Source organism: Balaenoptera physalus (assembly GCF_965194825.1).
Source record: "Balaenoptera physalus genome assembly, chromosome: 8".
Taxonomy (NCBI): Eukaryota; Metazoa; Chordata; class Mammalia; order Artiodactyla; family Balaenopteridae; genus Balaenoptera; species Balaenoptera physalus.
The window spans coordinates 104,004,254-104,030,806 of record NC_138887.1 but is presented as its reverse complement, the minus strand read 5'-3'; the positions used below and the strand labels follow the sequence as shown (position 1 = coordinate 104,030,806).

At 38.7% G+C, this 26,553-nt stretch overlaps 1 protein-coding gene across 2 annotated transcripts in view; it reads left to right on the top strand.

The window, feature by feature from the left end:
• Positions 1–26,553, top strand: part of CHCHD3 (coiled-coil-helix-coiled-coil-helix domain containing 3) — a 281,079-nt gene that overhangs the window by 210,196 nt on the left and 44,330 nt on the right. For both annotated transcript variants that reach the window (XM_082473146.1, XM_082473145.1), the window contains exon 6: positions 16,938–17,008. In XM_082473146.1, the coding sequence (XP_082329272.1) occupies positions 16,938–17,008 (71 nt within the window). The remainder of the gene's footprint in view (positions 1–16,937; positions 17,009–26,553) is intronic.

Here is a 26,553-nt window from a genome sequence, read left to right as displayed (position 1 = left end):
CCTGGAAGTCCCACACAACAATTCTGCTTATGGCTCAGCCTAAATAGAAACAAGCTGGGAATTTTAGTTTAGTTGACTATATATGCAGCGTAAAATGGAGTTATCTAAGGAGGAAGGAGAGATGTTGGGATAAGCTAGTGCTGATAGTCTTTTCCACAGGAAATCTTCATTTGTCTTTACCGTGGAACCTAGTAGGGTTTTTGATTCATTTGAAACTGCTAAATTAGTAATTTATTATTGATCACCAGTGATATGGATTTGAAAAAGTAAGGCTGAGAAAAAGTAAGATACACTTATAGATGTACACAGATGGTTATAAGCAAATATTTAGGGATGCTCAAGATAAATACATAGTCTTACAAGTTTATTACTTTCACAAAACAAAGCATTACTCAGTGTTAGAAAAATGGAGATGAAGTTTGAATCCATCCACTTGATGGTCATTCTTCAGGTTCGTGCGTAGTTGTGTAGGTAAATTAATGGGGACCCAGCCTCTGATGGATTGGCCAAGGAGCCAGGGGCTGTTGGTAGTAGTATTGTGATGGAGAACCACTGTCTTCCACAGGGAGAAGCCAGGCTGTCTGCAAAGAACTGACCTTCCATTGTCCCGTTGATGCAATCACCCTGAAAGATAAGACCCTCATTTTGTGTGTTAAAAAGTGAGACTTAGTTTAAATAACCCAAACCATTCCTTGGTGTGCCTTTAAGAAACAGAATACTGAATCTGATATACTGTGCATCTGAGCCAGTGTTGGCAATTTGCAAGCTATTTAAATATTAGCTTTGATTTCCTGTCTTGTAGACAGAATTCTCCTGAGCCCCACGGGGGTAGGGGGAGGGAAAGGGATAAAAGGAGAGAGTCCAGGAACAGTGGAATCAAGGGCATGGGTCTGAGGAGTGCCAATAATGGAAGGTTCTTAAAGATGCCAACTACTCTGTATTCAAGAGCCACTTTTCTCACTGAGAATTATCAGATCCCTTCCCCTGCTCTCCTGCCCACCTGTAACAGACTTCAGCGTGTACAGGAACGCAGGGAAGGCAGAACTCAAACCTGCCAGTAGGCTCTCTGTTAGAAGGTTTGTCGGGAGAAATACTCAAACCACTTGATCAAATGAACTTAGATGATTAGTGATTTTTTTGGTTTTTGTTTTTGTTTTTTTTATTTTTGTAAATTTATTTATTTATTTTTGGCTGAGTTGGGTCTTCGTTGCTATGCATGTGGGATCTTCCTGGACCAGGGCTTGAACCCATGTCCCCTGTATTAGCAGGCAGATTCTTAACCACTGCGCCACCAGGGAAGTCCCTGTTTTTGTTTTTAAATTTAATTTTATTTATTTTTTTATACAGCAGGTTCTTATTAGTCATCAGTTTTATATACATCAGTGTATACATGTCAATCCCAATTGCCCAATTCAGCACACCACCACCACCACCCCCCCGCCGCTTTCCCCCCTTGGTGTCCATACGTTTGTTCTCTACATCTGTGTCTCAATTTCTGCCCTGCAAACCGGTCCATCTGTACCATTTTTCTAGGTTCCACATATATGTGTTAATATACGATATTTGTTTTTCTCTGACTTACTTCACTCTGTATGACAGTCTCTAGATCCATCCACGTCTCAACAAATGGCCCAATTTTGTTCCGTTTTATGGCTGAGTAATATTCCATTGTATATATGTCTTTATCCATTCGTCTGTCGATGGGCATTTAGGTTACTTCCATGACCTGGCTATTGTAAATAGTGCTGCAATGAACATTAGGGTGCATGTGTCTTTTTGAATTATGGTTTTCTCTAGGTATATGCCCAGTAGTGGGATTGCTGGATCATATGGTAATTCTATTTTTAGGTTTTAAGGAACCTCCATACTGTTCTCCATAGTGACTGTATCAATTTACATTCCCACCAGCAGTGCAAGAGGGTTCCCTTTTCTCCACACCCTCTCCAGCATTTGTTGTTTGTAGATTTTCTGATGATGCCCATTCTAACTGGTGTGAGGTGATACCTCATTGTAGTTTTGATTTGCATTTCTCTAATAATTAGTGATGTTGAACAGCTTTTCATGTGCTTCTTGGCCATCTGTATGTTTTCTTCAGAGAAATGTCTATTTAGGTCTTCTGCCCATTTTTGGATTGGGTTGTTTGTTTCTTTAATATTGAGCTTCATGAGCTGTTTATATATTTTGGAGATTAATCCTTTGTCCATTGATTCATTTGCAAATATTTTCTCCGATTCTGAGGGTTGTCTTTTCATCTTGTTTATGGTTTCCTTTGCTGTGCAAGTCTTTGAAGTTTCATTAGGTCCCATTTGTTTATTTTTGTTTTTATTTCCATTACTCTAGGAGGTGGATCAAAAAAGATCTTGCTGTGATTTATGTCAAAGAGTGTTCTTCCTATGTTTTCCTCTAAGAGTTTTATAGTGTCTGGTCTTACATTTAGGTCTTGAATCCATTTTGAGTTTATTTTTGTGTATGGTGTTAAGGAGTGTTCTAATTTCATTCTTTTATATGTAGCTGTCCAGTTTTCCCAGCACCACTTATTGAAGAGACTGTCTTTTCTCCATTGTATATCCTTGCCTCTTTTGTCATAGATTAGTTGCCCATAGGTGTGTGGGTTTATCTCTGGGCTTTCTATCTTTGTCCATTGATCTATGTTTCTGTTTTTGTGCCAGTACCATATTGTCTTGATTACTGTAGCTTTGTAGTATAGTCTGAAGTCAGGGAGTCTGATTCCTCCAGCTCCGTGTTTTTCCCTCAAGACTGCTTTGGCTCTTCGGGGTCTGTTGTGTCTCCATATAAATTTTAAGATTTTTTGTTCTAGTTCTGTAAAAAATGCCATTGGTACTTTGATAGGGATTGCATTGAATCTGTAATTTTCTTTGGGTGGTATAGTCATTTTCACAATATTGATTCTTCCAATCCAAGAACATGGTATATCTCTCCATCTGTTGGTATCATCTTTAATTTCTTTCATCAGTGTCTTATAGTTTTCTACATACAGGTCTTTTGTCTCCCTAGGTAGGTTTATTCCTAGGTATTTTATTCTTTTTGTTGCAGTGGTAAATGGGAGTGTTTCCTTAATCTCTCTTTCACATTTTTCATCATTAGTGTATAGGAATGCAAGAGATTTCTGTGCGTTAATTTTGTATCCTGCAACTTTACCAAATTCATTGATTAGCTCTAGTAGTTTTCTGGTGGCATCTATAGGATTCTCTATGTATAGTATCATGTTATCTGCAAACAGTGACAGTTTTACTTCTTCTTTTCCGATTTGGATTCCTTTTATTTCTTTTTCTTCTCTGATTGCCATGACTAGGACTTCCAAAACTATGATGAATAATAGTGGTGAGAGTGGACATCCTTGTCTTGTTCCTGATCTTAGAGGAAATGCTTTCAGTTTTTCACCATTGAGAATGATGTTTGCTGTGGGTTTGTCGTATATGACCTTTATTATGTTGAGTTAGGTTCCCTCTAGGCCCACTTTCTGGAGAGATTTTTTTAATCATAAATGGATGTTGAATTTTGTCAAAAGCTCTTTCTGCATCTATTGAGATGATCATGTGGTTTTTATTCTTCAGTTTATTAATATGGTGTATCATATTGATTGATTTGCATATATTGAAGAATCCTTGCATTCCTGGGATAAATCCCACTTGATCATGGTGTCTGATCCTTTTAATGTGTTGTTGGATTCTGTTTGCTAGTATTTTGTTGAGGATTTTTGCATCTATATTCATCAGTGATATTGGTCTGTAATTTTCTTTTTTTGTAGTATCTTTGTGTGATTTTGGTATCAGTGTGATGGTGGCCTCATAGAATGAGTTTGGGAGTGTTCCTTCCTCTGCAGTTTTTTGGGAGAGTTTGAGAAGGATGGGTGTTAGCTCTTCTCTAAATGTTTGATAGAATTCACCTGTGAAGCCATCTGGTCCTGGACTTTTGTTTGTTGGAAGATTTTTAATCACAGTTTCAATTTCATTACTTGTGATTGGTCTGTTCATATTTTCTATTTCTTCCTGGTTCAGTCTTGGAAGGTTCTGCCTTTGTAAGAATTTGTCCATTTCTTTCAGGTTGTCCATTTTATTGGCACAGAGTTGCTTGTAGTAGTCTCTTAGGATGCTTTGTATTTCTGTGGTGTCTGTTGTTACTTCTCCTTTTTCATTTCTAATTTTATTGATTTGAGTCCTCTCCCTCTTTTTTCTTGATGAGTCTGGCTAATGGTTTATCAATTTTGTTTATCTTCTCAAAGAACCAGCTTTTAGTTTTATTGATCTTTGCTATTGTTTTCTTTGTTTGTATTTCATTTATTTCTGATCTGATCTTTATGATTTCTTTTCTTCTGCTAACTTTGGGTTTTGTTTGTTCTTCTTTCTCTAGTTCCTTTAAGTGTAAGGTTAGATGGTTTATTTGAGATTTTTTTGTTTCTTGAGGTAGGCTTGTATAGCTATAAACTTCCCTCTTAGAACTGCTTTTGCTGCATCCCATAGGTTTTGGATCGTCGTGTTTTCATTTTCATTGGTCTCTAGGTATGTTTTGATTTCCTCTTTGATTTCTTCAGTGATCTCTTGGGTATTTAGTAACGTATTGTTTAGCTTCCATGTGTTTGTGTTTTTTACGTTTTTTTCCCTGTGATTCATTTCTAATCTCATAGTGTTGTCAGAAAAGATGCTTGATATGATTTCAATTTTCTTAAATTTACTGAGGCTTGATCTGTGACCCAAGATGTGATCTATCCTGGAGAATGTTCCGTGCGCATTTGAGAAGAAAGTGTAATCTGCTGTTATTGCATGGAATGTCCTATAAATATCAATTAAATCTATCTGGTCTATTGTGTCATTTAAAGCTTCTGTTTCCTTATTTATTTTCATTTTGGATGATCTGTCCATTGGTGTAAGTGAGGTGTTAAAGTCCCCCACTAGTATTGTGTTACTGTCGATTTCCTCTTTTATAGCTGTTAGCAGTTGCCTTATGTATTGAGGTGCTCCTATGTTGGGTGCATATATATTTATAATTGTTATATCTTCTTCTTGGAATGATCCCTTGATCATTATGTAGTGTCCTTCCTTGTCTCTTGTAACATTCTTTATTTTAAAGTCTATTTTATCTGATATGAATATTGCTACTCCAGCTTTCTTTTGATTTCCATTTGCATGGAATATCTTTTTCCATCCCCTCACTTTCAGTCTGCATGTGTCCCTAGGTCTGAAGTAGGTCTCCTGTAGACAGCATATAATTAGTGATTTAAAAAAAAAAAAATTCTATAGCTCTTAAAATTGTTGTGGTAGAGAAAAGTCAGGCTTTCTGATTCTGTGTAATTCTGTAAAAAGACAGGATGGTTGTGGAAGCATGAAATCCTTTTGGCCTCCTGATGGCATACAGTAAATGACTGTTTCAGGGCTTCTGGACCTGGAATTATATCCACACTGCATTTGCAGCATTAAATCGTGTCCCCAGGTGCTTAGCTTTCATATTGGGGGAAGCATACTTACCTGCACCCAGCTGATTACAGATTATAACATAGTTCCTGGGCAAGTGTTATAACAAAAAGTGTTAATAAGTCAGTTCTGAATCTCTACTTAACAGTGGGAATGCTCTTATTGACATTGTCAATAAGAAGGGTTTTATTGGTGTTTGTACCCATTAGACCTTTGTTTGAAATAACTAGCCAGATAGAGTAACGCTTGTGTTTGGCTGGGTATAGGAGGGATGGAGACCGACAGGTGGTGGTGGTAATTATACATCAGGTTAGAGAGAGGAGATGCACATCTTCGGTCAGTCTGCTCATATCCAAGGCCAGACTTGTTCCTTCTCCTATTCACTCTTCTAACATAAGCAGAGTCACCACCATGTGAATGGACAGTGCGTAGGAGTGTCAGTCTCCTCTGAGAAGTAGTGTCAGGCCACCAGAATTGTACCTCAGTATGCTGTGTTGTGTAGCATTTTATAAAAGACCTGGTAAGAGCTAGTTAACAAATTTTTCTTGTGACCATTTTGATTTGTTCTTTTCTCATATGATAGCAGGTGTGATCATATTAGTTATAATAGAACAGAAATAAGATTCCGAACCTGAGAAAATATTGCAAGAATAATGTGTGCATGTTTTCTTTTGATCTAATTTAGAGCTTGAAAAGATGCTTTTCGAATATAGCAATAATGTGTGTCTGTGCGCGTGCATTTTAAAATACACTTTTAAAGGGAGACTTTGAAAATGGAAAATGGCAGTATACCACGCATTCAAAAACTTGGGCCATAGCCAGCCCATAGAAATTTGGGAATGATGCCTGCTCTTGTTGATTCCCGTTTCCTTCCTATACTGTCTAAAAACTTTGTTCTTGGATATCAGAATACCAGATGGGTAAATCCCCCCACACCCAAAATTTAGAACTTTAAGGGAGATTGGAAAGAAATATTAGAATACTTGCATGTAGAAATCTACCACACTGTTTTGTGCATGATTTTGTGCTGTCGCTTCAGCTGTCTGTGGCAGGCATGATAAATTGACTCAATAAAAACCAATTGCAAATGCCGTCCTTCTCTTTCTTTACTCTAGAAGTGAGAAAACAGAATTACTCAATTTCCCAGACTCTTTGCAGCCAGGCTTGTGCATGATATATAATTCTGGCTAAAGAGATGTGAGTGGAAATCTCTGGAGAGGCCTTCTCTTCCCTTATTTACCTTCTTCAGAACATGGGCATGATAACTGGAGGTGTGACAGCTATCTTGAGACCATGGGGACAAAAGCCAAATGCTAAGGGTGGCTGAGAAAGGAATACAGAAAAGGGCCTAGTTATTTCATGATGTCCTTAGCGCCTGTATCAGCCCTGGTTTCTAATGTCTGGATTTCTTATTACACAAGAAAAACAACTCCCTTACTTACTTATGCTACTGTTTGTAGCTTAAACTATTACTGTACTGTTATGCAATTGAACACAATCCTCAGCAATATCTATTTCCTTTTTATGTAGCAAAGCAGACTGAAGTGTTTGCCATTTGGTTGGAAACACATAATAAATGTAGTAGTGCACCTTTTCCATGTTATATTATTTAATTTACTTTAACCTTATCTCTAGCCCATCTTGTTTTAAATAAGAGCAAAAGTTGGAATGCAGTTTAAGATGAATAGGTCACTCTGACATTATTTCAGTAAGTTTTGTGTGTCACGGAAACTGAGTGCTCTAAGTATAATGATAAATGGGACAAGATACCTGCCTTGGGGGAACTTACGGGCTAGCTGGAGAGACAACAGGTGAACAAGCATTGCTGGTACAGTATGGCAAGTGCTTTGATACAAGTCTGTGGTGCTGTGAGAGCACAGAGAAAGGGCACTAATCAGTTCAATTTTACTGTATAGGAAACCACCCCCAACTTAGTGGCTTCAAATAGTCACCATTTATTTACCTCATGATTCTGCAGGTGTGTCACCAGTTTGGGCTCCTATCAGCTGGGCAGTTCTTCTGGGCTTGGCTGGGCTCACTGTTGCTGAGTTGGCTGAGGTTTGGCTGGTCTAGGATGGCCTCAGCCGGGAAGACTTGTAGTCTCTGCTTCTCCAGCAGGCTAGCTTAGGCTTATTGATGTGGCACATGGGCAGGGTTCCAAGAGAGACTCCTGGGTTTAGAACTGGCACTTTGTCACGTCTGTCACAGTCTGTTGGCCAGAGCAGGTCACAAGCACAGCCTGGATTGAAGGGGTGGGGATATAGACTTCACCCTTTCATGATGAGGGAAGCTATAAAGTGTCACCAAAGGACATGAATATAGAAAAGAGTAAAGAATTGTGACCAGGGACTTCCCTGGTGGCACGATGGTTAAGAATCTGCCTGCCAGTGCAAGGGAAAGGGTTCGAGCCCTGGTCTGGGAAGATCCCACATGCTACGGAGCAACTAAGCCCATGAGCCACAACTACTGAGCCTGCACACCTAGAGCCCGCACTTTGCAACAAGAGAAGCCACCGCAATGAGAAGCCCGTGCACCACAACGAAGAGTAGCCCCCGCTCGCCACAACTAGAGAAAGCCCGCATGCAGCAATGAAAACCCAATGCAGCCAAAAATAAATAAATAAAATAAATAAATTAAAGAAAAAAAAGAATTGTGACCATTCTTGCAATCTGCCACAGGGCTCTGAGGAAACAGGGGAAAGGTGAGCAATAATTTTCTTAAAGGACTTTATCTCAAATTTTTAAGATTCAAGATAGCAATTTCTTTTTTATTAGCACTTAATGAAAAGTGATGCCATCAGTCATCATCAGTTCTGGAATCATTTTCCAATATCGCCAGTTTCTACTCTTTCCTTATCTTTTGAACATTAGTTTTAAAAATAACCCATAAAATGTTGCTCTGAGGTGGGAAAAGTTGCACGGCAAGAAGTGCAGGATTGAAATAATGTTTGGACTTTTCTTTAAATCAGCATTGCACATGGACCATTTAAGGGGATTTTGTTCCCTCAAGATGATCCATGATAAAAAGATTCCATGAGGAAATCAGTTTGGGAGTCATCATGAACGGTATTTCTCATATTGGAGGTTTACAGTGCATAGTAAAAAGGCCCTGGGAAGTCCTCACATTAAAGTACTTTGCTATTTAATTTAGTTAATTGGATTTCATTGGGATAAGGTCAGAAGTTATTGGTTTGATTTTTATATGGGCTAGTTAGTGTCACCATATGTGTGTATGTATACACGCACACACACACACACTTTGTTTGTTTGGTTTTTTTACATAACCAGTAACATTCCCAACACTGTCCAGCTATTGTCTTTACAGTTCCCATTTATCTTAAGGAACAGAAAAACAGAACAGACGAGCAATGTAATAAAAATTCAGTAATGTTTGATTTAATGGAAGAAAAGATTTTTGTTTTTAAAAGATTTAAATTTTTGTTAAAATGAGTTTTGAAAAAATTTACCAAACACTGTGTACTTTTTTTACTGTTTGAATAATGTTCAAATAAATTTTAATAATGGATAGCATTCCTATAATGCTCACCGTATGTTGTCCCAGGTACTATTCAAAGAGCTTTTTAAAATTAATTAATTAACTAATTTTTGGCTGCGTTGGGCCTTCGTTGCTGCGCGCGGGCTTTCTCTAGTTGTGGCGAGCAGGGGCTACTCTTCCTTGCGGTGCGTGGGCTTCTCATTGCGGTGGCTTCTCTTGTTTCAGAGCATGGGCTCTAGGCATGTGGGCTTAAGTAGTTGTGGCACGTGGCTCAGTAGTTGTGGCTCTCAGGCTGTAGAGCACAGGCTCAGTAGTTTTGGCGCACGGGCTTAGTTGCTCCGCGGCATGTGGGATCTTCCCCGACCAGGGTGCGAACCCGTGCGCCCTGCATTGGCAGGCAGACTCCCAACCACTGCGCCACCAGGGAAGCCCCAAAGAGCTTTATATGAGTTATCGTATTTAATCCCCCAAAGAGTCCTGTTGGTCCTTATTGTGGTTTTTTTTTAAATTGCTCTGAGTAAAGTTTTAATGCGTATCAGGTCATCATAATAAAAACATGTTTTTTTTAACTGAAGTGTAGTTAATTTACAATGTTGTGTTAGTTTCAGGTGTACCACAAGGTGATTCAGGTATACACATATATATTTATGTTCTTTTTCAGATTCTTTTCTATTAGGTTATTACAAAATATTGAGTAGAGTTCCCTGTGCTATACAGTAGGTCTTTGTTGATTACCTCTTTTTTAAAAAATTAATTAATTAATTAATTAATTTATGGCTGTGTCGGGTCTTCCTCTAGTTGCGGGAAGCGGCGGCCACTCTTCATCGCGGTGCACGGGCCTCTCACCGTCGTGGCCTCTCTTGTTGCAGAGCACTGGCTCCAGACGCGCAGGCTCAGTAGTTGTGGCTCACGGGCCCAGCTGCTCCGCGGCATGTGGGATCTTACCAGACCAGGGCTCGAACCCGTGTCCCCTGCATTGGCAGGCAGACTCTCAACCACTGCGCCACCAGGGAAGCCCTGATTACCTCTTTTATATATAGTAGTGTGTGTTTGTTAATCCCAAACTCCTAATTTATCTCTCCCCCCCGCCCCCACTATCCCCTTTGGTAGCCGTAAGTTTGTTTTCTGTGTCTGTGAGTCTATTTCTGCTTTGGAAATAAGTTCATTTATATCATTTTTTTAGATTCCATGTGTGAGTGATATCATGTGATATTTGTCTTTCTCTGACTTACTTTACTTAATGTGATAATCTCTAGGTCCATCCATGTTGCTGCAAATGGCATTATTTCACTCCTTTTTATGGCTGAGTAATATTCCATTGTAGATGTGTACCGCATCTTCTTTATGCATTCATCTGTTGATGAACGTTTAGGTTGATTCCATGTCTTGGCTGTTATAGATAGTGCTGCTATGAACATAGGCTGAATGTATCTTTTGGAGTTAGCATTTTCTCCAGATATATGCCCAGGAATGGGATGCAAGATCATATGGTAACTGTATTTTTAGTTTTTTAAGGAACCTCCGTACTCTTCTCCATAGTGGCTGTACCAATTTACATTCCCACCAACAGTGTAGGAGGGTTCCTTTTTCTTCACACTCTCTCCAGCATTTATTATTTGTAGACTTTTTTTTTTTTTGGATTTATATATTTATTTTTTGCTAGATTTTGCTCTTTTTTAAAAGGGTATTGAGGAGGAATGTCAAGGCCGCTTACAGAAGCTCATTCTCTCACTGCCTGAACTGTTTCTTTTTTTTTTTCTTTTTCTTTTATACTGGAGTAGAGTTGATTGACAATAATGTGTTAGTTTCAGGTGTACAGCGAAGTGATTCAGTTATGCATATACTTGTATCTGTTCTTTTTCAAATTCTTTGCCCATTTAGGTTGTTGCAGAGTATTCGAAGAGCTTTATACGAATTATCATATTTAATCCTCTGAAGAGTCTTGTTGGTCTTTAGTGTTACCCTCCCCTTTTCACAGATGGTAGACAGCTCTTGTGTTCCATTCTACAAGGGTGGAGCTGTGACTTGTCAGTCTGGCTCCAAAGTGCACGCTCTTTACCACCTTGCTGTTCTGCTGAGAATCACTCACCTAAGTGCAGAGTGTCGTGGACAGCATATTCATGTGTTTTAAATGAAACGTCTTAAAAGTTATGTTCGGTGGAGCATTCAGTCACCCTAACTCAGTTTGTTGCCTGTGTATTTAGTAACTGGTTCCTGTTGCCTTAGATTGGAAGATATTTGGATACAGAAAATGAAAATGCCTGTTGTTTCCAGTGATGCATTGTCCTCTAATATAAGTGACAGAAACATCTCCCAGATCTAGAATGATGTTATTTTGCAGATAGTTCACCTCCTACAACTCCTTTCACTTATCTTTGACAAAAAAATAGATAAGCCTTTAATCAAATTTTTGATAGTGCTAAAATAACTGAAAGATACTGTCATTCTGCTTTGAATTTATAAGATCTACCTTCTCAAAGAGAATCTTGGTGGAAAACATGTTTTATGCTTGTATCAAATAAGAATTCATGTTTTAAAGGAAGAAACTAATGAATTAGACTTCTAATATTTGATTTAGATCACATTTACCTGCCACAAATTCATATTACCGCTGGACAAATCATGTCAAGTATTTTTCCTGCCATTGATGGAGCAGGAAACTATGCAGAATGAATATGAATGAAGAATTTTTGAATTTTAGGTTGTAAAGGACCTCACTGGCATAGAAATAATGTGGCCGTGTCCAAAGCAGTGATCATTCATTGAAAGGCCCCCCTGTCAGATCACGGGCACCTTCCTTTACCTCTTCTTTTTGAGTCTCTTTATTTAAGGTCATCTCACCAAATTGTTTCTCTCATACCACTTGTCTACAGTGCAACAGTGTTTGGAGGGTGTGTCTGTATATATATCTCCATCTTCTTTGAAAATAGCAGTGTGGATGTTACTTATTAGAAACACTGACCACAGAGGTCTTAAAATTTGACTATTACAGAAAATGATCAGACAAAAATACAATTAATATAAGTATGTACTACTACAAACTGTAGGGTTGGTTAACCAAATAACCACAAATTTAGTTATAAGGATGACATTAAAGTAACAGTAATTTACAATTAGTAAACAAAAATAGCAGCATATACAACCTATGGCCATCTCAAGACAACACAGATAACAAAAGCAACACTCCTGAAAATTATGGTACTTCTGCTGCCTGTGAGTACCAGTTCAGAGGAAGAACATTGCAGCAGTGGAAGGCAAGAGTCAGAGCTCTTGGGCAGTTTTGGGTCCATCAGTGACTTGTGGACAATACCAGCAGAATCCCTAATTTGGAGCATCTTTGTAAAAATTATAGCTATATTCAGTTGTGGAAAATAGTTTTGCCATAATTCTTCAAAAACAGTGATTTTTCACTTTGAATGGTACGCTAAATAGTAATTTTTATTATCCTTTCATTGTTCTAGAAACCCAGTAGTGTCCAAACTTAGTGTGTGTTCAGAGTCATTGAGATGCTTCTAAGCTTGCAGCTTCTGGGCCCCATCCTCAGAGGTTCAGGGTGTGGCCCAGGAGTCTGCAGTTTCACAAGCTCTGCAGAGGGTTCTGAAGTGGGTGGTCCCCATTCCTTTTCCCAAGGGCTCACAAAATAGAAGGACAGGAGTTGGGGCAACTTCCTGAAAACCTGTATCTGGAGCTCAGACAGCCCCTGAAGGGCCATCTGAAGCCACTCACCTCTTCTCCCTTTTTCCCAGTCCTTGCAGTAGCCCGTCTGCCTCTTCCTCCCGACAGTGGACAGTCACCTCTTTACGGTGATAAAGATTGACCTGTGTAGCAGGAGGGAGGTTCCCGCAGTGCACATCTGGGCCCTCTCAGTTATTGACAGTGAATAGGGGAGGAGCGCACGCTTTGCCTGACTCAGGTCTGCCCCTCTGTAGCTCCATGTTTACCTCCTGTTCCGTATTTCTTAATCAGGCTGTAGGGAATTTATACTTTTCTAAGAATAGCTACCCACTCTTTGAAGATTTTTGTATTTGAAGGCTTTTTCTCTGAGGCTGCTGTTTTCATTATTGAGCAAGAGAGTCAATGAAGATTGTCATTTTATCAGTAAGGTCTAAATAGGCAATAATGTCATTTAAAAGTTAATGCATCATTAGAACACCACAGAAGTCCTTGCTGCAAACAATGGATGCAAAAAAACTGATGGCAAAAGTTTAAGGTGAAACAGTGTATTTGCATAATCTCAAAGAATCTCCTGTAAGATATTGATTACAACAGGAAAAATAGTAACTTTGCTATGGAGAAACCCTTAGGCACCACTTTAATCAAGTGGTCAAGATCAACAGCACCAGTAAAACAATCTAGTGATGTAATGTAATGTAGCCCGGGGTGCAGTGTGTGGTGAAGGGCACATCACTTTTGTGGTATCCTTCCCTATAATGCACGATAGTGTCAGTCTAATCATGAGAAGACATCTAACAGGCCCAGATTGCGCATCATTCTACGAAACATCTGACCAGTGTTCTTCGTGAGTGTTGAGGTCATAAAAGAGAAGGCGAGACTGAGGAACTGTCACAGATTAGAGGAGACAAGGAAGCCGTGACAACTAAATGCCACCCAGGACCCGGGACTAGATCCTGGAATAGAAAAAGAAGGAAATTTGGAAAAATACAAATAAAGTCTGCAATTTAGCTGCTGCTAGTCTCTAGTATTGTAACATTGTTAGCTTATTAGTTTTGATAATTGTACTATGATCATCTAAGGTGTTGACATGAAGGGAAGCTGAGTGGAGTATATACGGGAACCTTCTTCTATTTTTGCCCCCTTTCTGTAAGTCTAAAATGATTACATAAGACAAAGTTGAAAAAAAGGTACTTCCATTTAGTAACGTGTAAACACTCTGCAACAGCTGAGCATTCAGGAATCTATCTCCACTCAGCTAACCTCCTCTTCAGCATGCATTCCCCACACGCACTTTTATGTTCTGGCTCTACTGAAGCATTTGTTGTTGTTGATTAGCACCTTTGGGGAGTGAGGGGGGAGTAACACAATTTTTGTAGGTATTACAGAGTATTTATGACCAGTGTAACAACTGGATGTGTACCCACACCTCATTTCTGAAAATACGACAGTGCAGTCAAGTCCCCCTGTTCCCTTCCTTTATGGCACTCTGCCCCTCTCATCCTCTTTTACCACCCACACATAACTGCCACCACTTAGAGATAATCCATAGAATTTGCTCTTTACTGATCCTGTTTTCGTTTTTTGCCCTTTTTCATGCAAAGTAACATAAATTGCATTGTACTGTATCATATCTACAGCTTGCTTTTTTTTGCCCCACATGTATGTCTGATTCATTCTTTTTCATCACTGTATAGATAGATATCCATTTTATGAATACCCAATATATATTTATCCTTTCTCCTGCTGGCAGACATATTGGGAATGTTTTTGGTTTGGGGTTTTGTTTTGTTTTTTGCATAGTTGTTCATTTTTAAAAGTATTTTCTCAGGTCAAAAGAGACCTCTACTTTTCCTGAACTCCATTAACAATATGTACCACTTTTTAGCTTAACATTTGTGACCTTTTATTATAATTATTTTTATTTTCTCCTGTAGCAGATGGAAAGCTTTTTGAGGATCCAATTCTCCAAGATGGACTTATTGGGATAATAAGGATTTAATTTTGTTGAATGAATAAGTAAATACTTAATGAATTAAACACTGTCTACATGTAGATGTTGGGCATATTTGTGTTTATTTTCTTAGTTATATGGTGTTGCCTCTTGGGGACTTTTCTTTGTTACATTTATGCAGTGTTGGAAACTGGTCACTGAGCTAGAAATATGGAGCATAAATAAGCCTAAAACTTTAAGAAATTATATTCTACGTTTGCAGGCATCACAGGTACAGGGTTTTTTTTTGGTGTGTTTAACACTGAAGGAGAAAGTTTGACAAAGTTAGCAATTTAATCTGCATTTGGCATTACAGAGCAGAAGGGAGCTCTCTAATTCATATTATGGCAGAAGTCTTGCTTTTGTGTATCATTCTGTGTTGATAATTTTGAATTTGTACCCAGAATGGAATTGCCCAAATTAGTTCTTTTCCTCCAAAATTCTTTTATTTGGATGTTAATCTTACCCTGCAAAAACACTGAGCAGGTTTCATAGCTCTCTTGCCTATCTTATTTGATTTCTACAACAGCTTTGGCAGAGATAAGCAGGGCTAGTATCACCCACGTTTTACAGATTAGGAACACTGAAACAGAAGCTGGGGGAGGTTGTTTGCTCAGGGTCACTGAACAGAACCAGAGACCAGATCTTTCAGTCTGGTCCTGGCTCTGTCCAGACGTTATAGTTTCAGTGCTTAAAATAAGCAAAAATATTTTGTTTTGCTGGCATTTTAATAGATGATTCAGTAACATAATGCTTGTTTGACGGTTCATCATAGTAATGTGGGGAGTTTCTCATCATTGTTAGTGGTCCATTATAACTGCCTTTTTGCTGCCCTCTTTGTTAGAAACGTTCAAAGAAAAGCTGAAAACAAACATTGCAAAAGAGCGTGTCGTGACTGGTGTGTATTTTAAAGGAAAGAAAAACCTCATAAGTGGAACCGATAGGAAGGAGTGACACAACCTAAAGTTAAAATATCTGAGGAGGCAAATGGCTTTTTGATAGCCCGAGACCTACCAGTGAATTAAAACTTCTTGGCATATGGACTGGTGCAGATGATCACTCACATTGCAATCTTAAAAAATGCAGAAGCAGTACACGTAAATATTGTCTTCATGTCAGAAATACACCTTCATGCTTGAAAATGATAAAAAATTACAATCGATCCTTACAACTCTTCTGTTCATCTTTATTGATCAGGTGCAAGAAAGATAAATCGCAGCCCAAATAAGATTATAGTAAATGTTAGCATCATAGGGAACTCTAGGTTGATAGAGAGCCATTCATCATCTCAAATGGTGACCTGTCCATTGCTCCAGCCATCCTGTCTGCTGTCTAATCACATACCGATTGATTTTATCTACATCCAACAAACCTGGATGTGACTGTCATTGGGCAACCCAGATTGTTAAATGCAAAGGGGTCACTGGTGTGAAGAGGATTTCATTTTCATTTTCTTACCAACCAACAATGATTTATTAAAAAATAAACTACTCCAAGTCATGCATGTGAAACCTGAGTGATTAGGGAATGAAGGGGCACAGTAGACCGCAGTTTGGGGTCTGTTGCGTTTTGTTCCTTTGCACTGTGATGCATTTTGCAGGGTATTTCATAGACTCTGAAGGCTCATAGGGTCATTTAGGCCACCCTCTGCAGTAAGACAGGTTTCACAGTAGCTAGCCAGAATGGATCATTTTTAATTTTGCTGCCCCAGGAAAGGCATTACTTTGCTCTTACAACTTGATTTATGTTGCTTATGTGTTCATTCATGTAATAGTGGAAACTTTTTTTTTAATAAAAATTACCTAAATCTGCACCCCTGTTCTTACTGATTAATTTGTTATAAATGTTGATGCTGTTGTGGTCATATGGAGATGATAGAACAAACTCTACTCCATAAAGAATCCATCTTGAGGATAAATGTACTGTGTAAAAAGAAATGATCCTTTAATATCCTAGGTGGAACCCTGGAATAATAGGTAAGTATGGTGTGTGAATATCATATTCAATCAAAGTGTCTTTTGATCTTGCAGTGGTGGATTCCAAATAAGGGAGATCAAAATAATCTTTCAAAAATGTGTTAGGAATTTTCTCAGAAGGATCAAATAATGATGAATTACAACTGTGAACATTTACTCTTTAATTACAGCCTGTATACCAACAACTGTACTGTTATTAAATGGGTAGCTTTACATGTAATTTTGTAAGTATTCATGCTACCATGCAAGAAATCTTTCTCCTACTGCTTGAGTGGCCGACACAAGATTTTATGTATTTTTTGAAATCGTAGGTCTTGCACACATTTTGTCCTCTTGGATAGTGAAAACTCTGCTATCGATCTTTATCCACAGAGCTCAGAGTTCTACAGAGTCACCACTGAGCAATACCAGAAAGCTGCTGAGGAGGTGGAAGCAAAGTTCAAGTAAGTTTTTAATAGTATTATCATTATTTACCCTTCTTGACAAGATGAAAATACACCTTTATTGCTCTTCGATACGTTAGCCCTCTGGAATACTTGGAAATGTGTTTGGATCCATGTTGCTGTAGCGGAATTCAAATGCAAGGAATGGGCATTTGATGACAGTGTGTTGCAACTCAGTTTTATGAACTCAGGGGAAATTGAAAGCAATGGTGATAGAATTTTCATTTGGAATATTATATAAGATAGGAGACCGTTGATTATGAAGGTGATGTTAAATTGCTGTCTCTATTAATAGAAACACAGAAATCATTCACTTGTGTATAATAAAATGATGGGCATGTCCAAATTTGGGTTATCTGCCTTTCTCCCGTTTAAGCTGTTTTCATTTCTTCACATGTACCTTGAAAGCATTTAAATCACAGACTTTAGCTTGCCCTTGATTATGAGGGTGATGTTAAATTGCTACCTGTGTTAATCCTTGGAATGTTTAAATGAATGTTCTGTAATTGATGGATCAAAGTGTCTGCAACCCATAGCCCTGTACTTTCCCTTTGCTTCCAGTGCTCACATTAAGTAAGAAAACATCATTCAGAATTTTCCTGAGTGTATAAATAGTTCTGTTGTGTAACCCCTGTTAGTTGCACTTGTGCAAATTAGTGAAGCACAGAAAGGTGCTGTGACAGGTTTAGTTGAAAGAGTGCATTGGGCTCTGACCTCCTTCCTTGGCATGTTTATAAACATTTGATAAAATGATTAAACCCTAAGGTAGAATGTTGTTACTTTCTGCTATAGTGCAGTTTGTGTGGTAATGGATATTGGTGTTATTTTAATGTTGATTGAAAAAAAGATTTTTTAAAAAGATGGTTTGAGGTATATTTAAATAGACAAAAACCTCTAGTCTTCCTTAGTGAATTATCTCTTTAGGGGCAGTTGGGAAAGGCCTTCTAAAAATGAGCCATAAATCTCATTCTTAAAGGTTAATGTGCTATCTTCAGAATTTAGATATGGTATTGGATAGACTGGATTTTAAAAGGCACTCTACATATGTATTCTCAAAGTTAGGTTTTTATCCTTCCCATTAATGTTAAAGCAATGTTTTTTAAACCTTTGGTCTCTGTACTGTGAGAACCTTTGACTTGGCACCCTGGGTCCTTCTTCCTTGTAAGATGATAACTATAAAAATAACTAAAATTTAAGATAAATCAAAGGAGATCAATTCTGACTAGAATGATCTATGAAGTCATCGTAAAGAAGATGGTATTTTAGTTGAGGCTTGAAGAAGAGTATTGAATAGCCAGGAAGGAAAGTTATTCAAAAAGAAAACATCTTCTGTAGTTGGTGGGTGACAAACTAGTTAAGAGCAGTGGTTTGACTCACAGAGACTAGTGCGAGATACAGCTGGAAAGGTTGGTAGGGTCATTCATTAGCTGCTGGGCTAAGAAGTTGGTCTTCATTTAGCCAGAAGTCATTGGAAGGTGTTTGACCAGGTGAATACTCCAATTTCTGTTGTCCTTTAGGAATTAGTCTGACAGTTGATGTAAGGTTTGATTGGAGGTGTGCGGAGAAAAAAAAAGCCAGAGATACCAGATGAGATGTCTCTATAAGTGAAAGAGAAAAGGAGGAGATGGATGCAAAAGTCACTGAGAGATTAGACATGAATTAGTGATTAATTGGTGTACTAGTTTGCTAGGGCTGCCACAGACTGCTGACTGGCTTAAACAACAGAAATTTGTTTTCTCACAATTCTGGAGGCTGGAAGTTCAGGATCTAGGTGTAAGCAGGGTTGGTTTCTCTGGGGGCCTTTCTCCTTTGCTTGCAGATGGCTCTCTTTACATGGTCTTCCCTCTCTGCATCTGTGTCCTAATCTCCTTCTCTTATAAATCACATTGGGTTAGGGCCCATCCTGATGACTTCATTTTAACTTACTTACCTGTTTAAAAATCCTCTGTCCAAATTTGCTTTCTGAATTACCAGGCATTAGGACTTCAACATATGAATTTTGGGGGAGACACAGTTCAGCCCGTAACACTTGGATAGAAGGGATAAAGGAGAAACAGAAATATGAGCTTAGTTTATTGGAAAATTGGTGGAAGCTGAATTTCATAGAGAGAGAAGTCTGATTTTAGGTGAAAAGAATATCTCTTCTGAAGCCATGCCCAGCTGCCATGTCATTCAGCCTGGGCTAGCCTACTGCAGAATGGGAGGCTGCATGGAGCACAGAAGTAAAAGTCATGAGGACTTACCTTCTCCAAGACAGCATGGACCTGTAGGGTGGACTTAGTTTTAAGCAGAGCCTCAGCAGCGTCATTCTCTTTTATCTTTAGAAGGTATTATTCTTTATTAGATCCTTCTCTCATCTGGTGTAGTAAACAGTTTGGCCTTTCCCAAAGTGAGCTCTGGCCCTTGTACCTAGCTCCCGGGACAAACCTCTAAACCCTTGGAATTTCCCAAGCGAAAGAAATGTCTTATTATTCATGATGGGCCCCTAGTGACATGTGGTATCAGCCCGGTGCCAAAGACTGAATTCAGCCATGGGGGCAATCAGTCAGGCGAGAATGTGTGATGAGGCTCCAGTGAAACTCAGGACGCTGAAGTCTGGGTGAGCGTCTCTAGTTGATACTACTCTGCATTTGTTACACACTGATACCAGGAGGGAAATGCATCCTGAGGACAGTGGGAACATTGCATTTGGAACCCTCTCAGACTTTGGTTTCTCTTCCTTTGGCTGATTCTCTGTATCATTTCCCATAATAAGCCATCACTCTGAGTTTAATAGCTTTAGTGAGTTCTGTGAGTCCTTTTATCAAATTATCAAAGCTTAGGGTGGTTTGGGAACCCCTTGAACTTGCAGATGACACTAGAGGTGAGGACAGTCTTGGGGACCCTGCCCTCAGACTTTGCAGTTTGGCTAACTCCAGTGCAAACAAAAACCCAGGAATTTCAAAGCTAGTTTTTTCAGAAAGTGACTTTCATTATGTCATTTTTTTCAGCTACTACCTGCTAGCCTGAGCTTCCTAGAATATCATATTTTGATTTGCATTGAGTTCATTAGTGTCACACCAAGGAAGTGATAGTGCTTTGGATGTAAGAGATGTTTACCATCTTTGAAGACACAGAGATTCCTCAACGGAATTTTGTTTCTCCTTAGAAAGTTGAGCACCTCATGTAATCATGACATCTTCAGTCTTTTGCAAGGCAGAGTACTATATTCTTTCCATTGCCTGACAGAGCTGAACTCAGCAGTTTCTCTTGGACAACAAACTCTGAAGGACTTTGAGGAGGATTTAGTTAATTTTATCTGATGGAAGGATTCATTTGGGTACATCTTGGTTACAGGAGATGGAAGCTTTTTAAATTGCAATTTCAAGGGCACTATTATACACCTGATAGGGGGTCACATAAAATCACTGTAAAGAGAAAGAATAAAGAATGCTCCGAGCATTGGAGGCCACATGTGATGAACAACAGTTACATTGGTGCATCCTGCAGGATAGCTAATGGAATTATTTTAGGGAGGCTTAAATATTAACTCACACTTCAGTCCCTCACTTTATAGTTTGGCGGTAAACCAGTAAAACACTTTAGATTTAATGGAATTTTTTCCCCTATTTTATCAACACGTCATTCATTCATAGTGCTTCTATGCAGCATGCCCTCCCCTGCAGTCTGAATATACAGCCATGAAGGAAATAGGTGGGGTCTTATCAGTGTGGCGCTTAGAGCTCGTCAGAGGAGGGCAAGAATAAGACGGAAATTTAATAACCCAAAGCTTTTTAAAAATGCACAGTTGGTTCTACTGTGATGAGATAATTGTATCCCTAATAAATATCAAATTATTAAAACTTACTATTTCTTTTTTCAATGGAAATTAAGTAATTTGGGATCAAGAATGTGTGCTGTTTGTTTTCCTGCAAGAACTTTTCCCCCAAAATAGCTTTAAAATTTTGGCTATAAAACCCAAATCATTGGGTAAATCCAGTGATATATATATTTTTTACATCTAGCTTTTATTCAGAAGATATAACTTTTCTTTTCCCAGCTTAACTGAAACAGTCATTATAAGCACTTCATATCACCTTTATCACCCTTCGTTATTAACTGTTAAAGAGAGCAAGTTATGGTGTTAGTTCTGAGTTAGTTATATGGCGGTAGTACCATGTTACAACTCAGCTACTGAAAATTGTGTTCAGTATTAATCCTTATATTCTAACCTGTAGGTAATTAATTAAGCAAAATGTTATATTAAATGTTACATTGATAGTGCTTAGCACAGGTCTAGCACAAAGTAAATGCTCAATAAATATTAGATTTTATTTTTTATTATGTATTATTATTATTATATTATTATTTTATTATCGTGTCCAACTCATGTTATGAAACTATGCACCCTAGGGGAGATTTCTGTATTTGGTTCCAAACAAAATCTAGATGATGTTAAAACTTCCCGGAAGAACATTAGGGAGAGTTCTTACCCTTGGGGGGCTTACAGTCCAGCCAGGAGACAGCATATAAAGCTCTCATGACAGGACAGCCCCAAAAGGGATGTGTGTCAGAGCTGTCAGCATGTACAGACAGAATAAGGGGTGTATGGACAGAGTGCCACAGGGGCTCTGTTTTTCAGTCAGCATCAGAATCCAATTGCCTTCAGTGGATTGGGGTCAATATACCACACCCACAGAAAGGAAATGTTACCATAGTGTTTTGTACACACAAATTGTTTTTAAAATATAAAAACAAACATCAAGCAAATGTAAAACAAAAGGCAGTGTAAACCTTGTGAAGACAATGTAATATCAAACAAAAGCATTTCAAAGACGATTGATCTTTCACTCCCGTGTTTTCCTTTAGATAATGAAGTGGCCAGTTCTACCTTCCATAAAAATATATATGGGAAGTGACATAGATCTATCAAAAATATTTTGGACCGATTTTATTAGAGGTGTAACTTTTCAACTTGGCTTCAGTATCTTTGAAAGATGAAGCACTCGTAAAGGAGAATGGTTCTGTGCAATTGGATGTGAATACTGGTAATGCTCCTTTGTGTGCCAGACGTTAGAAGGGGTTTTCACTTTTATCCTTGAACGAAGTTGTTGAAACCTGACTTATAAATTTAGGCTCATGGAAGAAGCCTGGGTTATCCTTGTAATGTATTAAAAGATTAGTTACCCTGTGGAAGGAGTTTCGGTGATTGTAGAGTATCTGTGGAATGCTATGCAAAACTCTTACAGATAAAATGGCTTTTTAAAGTATCACTATATAGTCAAAGGTTTGCTTCAGTGTAAAATTCTTTCTCTTTAAAATGTTCTTGGTTTTATTAGGGTTTCACTTTGACTGGCAGTGCTCTTTAGTTTCTCTTTAGGGTGTGTGATTTTAATAGCTACACTACGAATGAGTTAGTGAAGCTCAGGATGACACGCCGGTGGTATCAGCAGGTGTTTCTCATGTTCTCTGTAATTACACATGTGGATTATGGACAGTTTTAAGCAACAGTGTTTAAAGATCCTGCTTAATTGGCTGTAAAATAATTAAATAAGGTTTTGACTGGCAAATTTATAATTTTGTTAGATGCATAAGCCAGTGCGCTTGAATGTCAATGTGACTTCAATTTGGAAATATTAGATTAATAGAACTAATTGTCCTGCAGGTACAAAGTTTACTACTCTGATTAATAGTCTTAAAACTCTTATAGAAGTTTAGCCAAGTAAATTTATGTTACTTACCCTTCTGCTTAAACTTTTAATTAAAACTTATTTCCAAAGTTTGCAGTGTTTTCAGCATTGCTGTGCTTCTTTCCAGGTTTTCCAAAGCTGAGCTCCTATAATTTTTCAGTGACTCCAGCTGCCTCATTGAGTAACTTGCCTTATCAAAAGGATTAAAATTATATACTGTCAGACATGTATTTGTATCTGCAGCTGACAGTTTCCCTGCACATTGTCTCTAACACTTACCGTTGTCTGCTTATAACCTACTTTAGTGCTGCGTGAATGGCTCTGATATACCAAATGTACATGATAAATGTTTTATCTCTGATTCTCGTTGATCAGTTTCTAAATGATCAAATGGTTTATCTCAGTAAGACACTAATTCACATTGATCAAATTCTCAATGACCAAGTTGACTTGGTTTCTGCTGAACACAAATTGTATTAAAACAACATTACTTGAACATGCTGGCTTTTCTAATGCAGGAGTTATGTTACCAGCAGTTACAGTAGAACTCGAGTTATTGTATTATAAAAATGTCTTCTCCCTAATGAAAAGTTTACATAAGAAGAAAAGAATGGGATATTACAGGAAGAACAGGGCTTCGAGCAAGGATTGGGGTTTTTACTAACTAATTAAATTCTGCATTTGTATTGGGCCTTTTTCCCCCTTTTTTTAATTTGAAGGGCTGTGAGCAGGAAATATAGCAGCTGCAGTGGTGACATTTTATTCCCTACGGTCCTTAGAGCCAAGCAACGTCTTGATTATTCAGTAAGAGACTTAGCAATTGAAGAGGCTAAATTCTAGAAAAAGTAAATATACCTGTATTCCTTCTGCATACACTTGGTTATAATTGCCTAGTTAGCAGTATAGGGTTGTTTGTTGTATAGGGTTGTTTGTTGTTTTTGTTTTTTAAGCATCAACTCACCTATGTCAACTTCCACAGTATTTCATGTACCCACTAGAGTTTGTCCAATAGCAAATACCCATCTGGCTGAAACAGAGTCTCAGTTATTTAGAACACCCAGTTCCTCAGGCAGGTTATTTATTCCACCTTTGACTTGTCTCTTCCATCTGTAAAATGTAAATTTTAACTGCCACTCTCTTTAGGGCATTCAAGCTGAGAAGGTTTAAAAGTTGAAAAAGAAAAAAAAAAGTTGTCATTGATCTTCATCTAAAAAACGGACCTAAGTAGTTTTATTTAGTTGTAAGACACCAGCTGACCTTATAGTTACGTTGTGTATTGTATGGCAGCCCCTTTTGTACTTCATCAGGGGATATGTGGAGAGCAGCCTGCCGCCTCTCAAACTAAGAAGCTGTGTGTGTCATTCTCTTCCCCCACATCCTGCAAAGCAACAAATTAGTTCCAAGGCAAGTGAGACCTGCTTTGGAACACACCACTATTTGACAGTATTTCTTTTTAGTAAATTTTTATTTTATTTATTTATTTATTTTTGGCTGTGTTGGGTCTTCGTTTCTGTGCGAGGGCTTTCTCTAGTTGCAGCAAGTGGGGGCCACTCTTCATCGTGGTGCGCGGGCCTCTCACTGTCGCGGCCTCTCCCGTTGCGGAGCACAGACTCCAGATGCGCAGGCTCAGCAGTTGTGGCTCACGGGCCCAGTTGCTCCGCGGCTCGCGGGATCTTCCCAGACCAGGGCTGGAACCCGTGTCCCCTGCATTGGCAGGCAGATTCTCAACCACTGCGCCACCAGGGAAGCCCGATGGTATTTCTTACGATGGGAATGTAGAATTGGTTAGATTTGTAAGGAAACCTTAGGCGATTAGTGCCTCCCCCCGCCCCTTTAAAACTAGAGCCCTCCTAATCAGATCTGTCTAGTTAGTTTCTTCTTATTTCTTTAAGTTGGAGCTCTAGCCTTAGTCTACATACTTATTCTCTAAGGTAACAGAAGTAAATGCCAAGAAACATTAACACCACTTGTGAGTTAGGTTTCCACCTGTGTCATTTCTGCATACACTTGGTTATAATTGCCTATTTAGAAGTGTAGGGTTGTTTGTTGTTTATATTATGTTAAGACATGACACCGTAACACTCCTAGAAGAGAACACAGGCAGAACAGCCTACAACATAAATCGTAGCAACACTTTCCTAGGTCAGTCTCCCAAAGCAATAGAAACAAAAGCAAAAACAAACAAATGGAACCCAGTCAAACTCACAAGCCCCTGTACAGCCAAGGAAACCACAAACAAAATGAAAAGACAGCCCTCGGACTGGGAGAAAACACTCACAAATGATGCGACCAACAAGGGCTCCATCTCTAAAACACACAAACAGGTCATACAGCCCAACAACAAGAAAACAACCCAATCAGAAAATGGGCAGAAGACCCAAACAGATCCCTCTCTGAAGAAGACAGCCAACAGGCACGTGAAAAGATGCTCAACATTGCCAACCATCAAGAGAAATGCAAATCAAAGCCACCCATGCCGGCCAGAGTGGACATCATCAAAAAGTCCACAAGTAACAAATTCTGGAGAGAGTGTGGAGGAGAAAGGGACACACACACACACCCCGCCACTCACACTCTTTCTCTCTCTCTCTCTCTCTCTCTCTCTCTGCTGGTGGGAATGCAAACGGGTGCAGCCACCTTGTAAAACAGCATGAACTGTTGACTCTTGACTGCTGCTCACAGCATTCCACTCGGTCCAGAGGTGTCTGCAGAAGGGGGCGGGGCAGGGTGGCAAAGCTGATTGGAATATAGGACTAAAAGGGCAGGACAGGGATGTAAGCCGTAAGACAGTATTATCTGTTTCACAAAATAGAACACAAACTGTGGCCGTTGCATGAACATGTGCAGTTGGTCTCAAGGTCAAGAAGGTCACAGTGGAAACTTCCTTATCACTTCAACACAGTATGTGAAGGAACCTCAAGTGGTGATACTGGCCACTGAGGCCAGATTGGCCACACCCTACCTTAAATCCATGACCTGGAATCCTCTTCCCTGTCTCAGCGGTGACAGCTGGGGTTTGTTTGGGTTGCTCTGGGCATCTTCTTTCCTTTAATGTAATCTATTTATGGGTTTCATGTAAATTATCAAAATCAGTCTTGTTGGAGCCCTTAGGTTAGTGGCCATAAACTCCTGAATTCATGACTTGTTCTGTGTGGGATAACAAATCGTTCTGTTTTCCCCTACAGGAACATTAGCATTGAACTTTCTTCCTTAATCAATACGATCCATTAAGAATCCAGCATTACCCTACATGGTTATATGAAATATTAATTGCACACTATTAGTTAGATAAATGAAGTTTCTGCCAAAATGATAGCTTGTTTCTTTCTTTGTATCATAATACTTAAGAACATTTTGAGTTCTAGGGTGCATGGTATTTTAGAATTTATTGATCCTTGCTTATTTGAGTAATTATCTACACAGCTCATAGTTCCCCAAAGGTACTTCTAACTGGGATTACTAAGTTTTTTCCTCTTGCTGATTCCAGCAAGAGTTCATTTACTTTTTAAAGGATCCAGTTGGAAATAATTTTTAAAAATTTTCCTTTGATATTTTCATAGATGAGAAAGTTATTTTGCTTTTTGAGTGCCACTCAGCTACAGATAGAAAGCATCGAAGCTTGTAGGGGGGCCAATTAGAGTTAATTACCATCTGACTGACCTGCCACTTCTTAAAATGTCCAGGAAGACTTGTAGGATGTAGATTTTTAATTGTTTCCTTGTGTCAGATTTGAAAAGTTTAACCATCTAGAGCCTTAAGTATGGTAAAAATTATATCAAAGAAGTTACCTATGCATAAAAGTGATTAGCTCTCAGGATAGTCTCTGGGAAGTTGTATAGGCTCCACCATATGGTGATACCTACTTGTTGCATCACT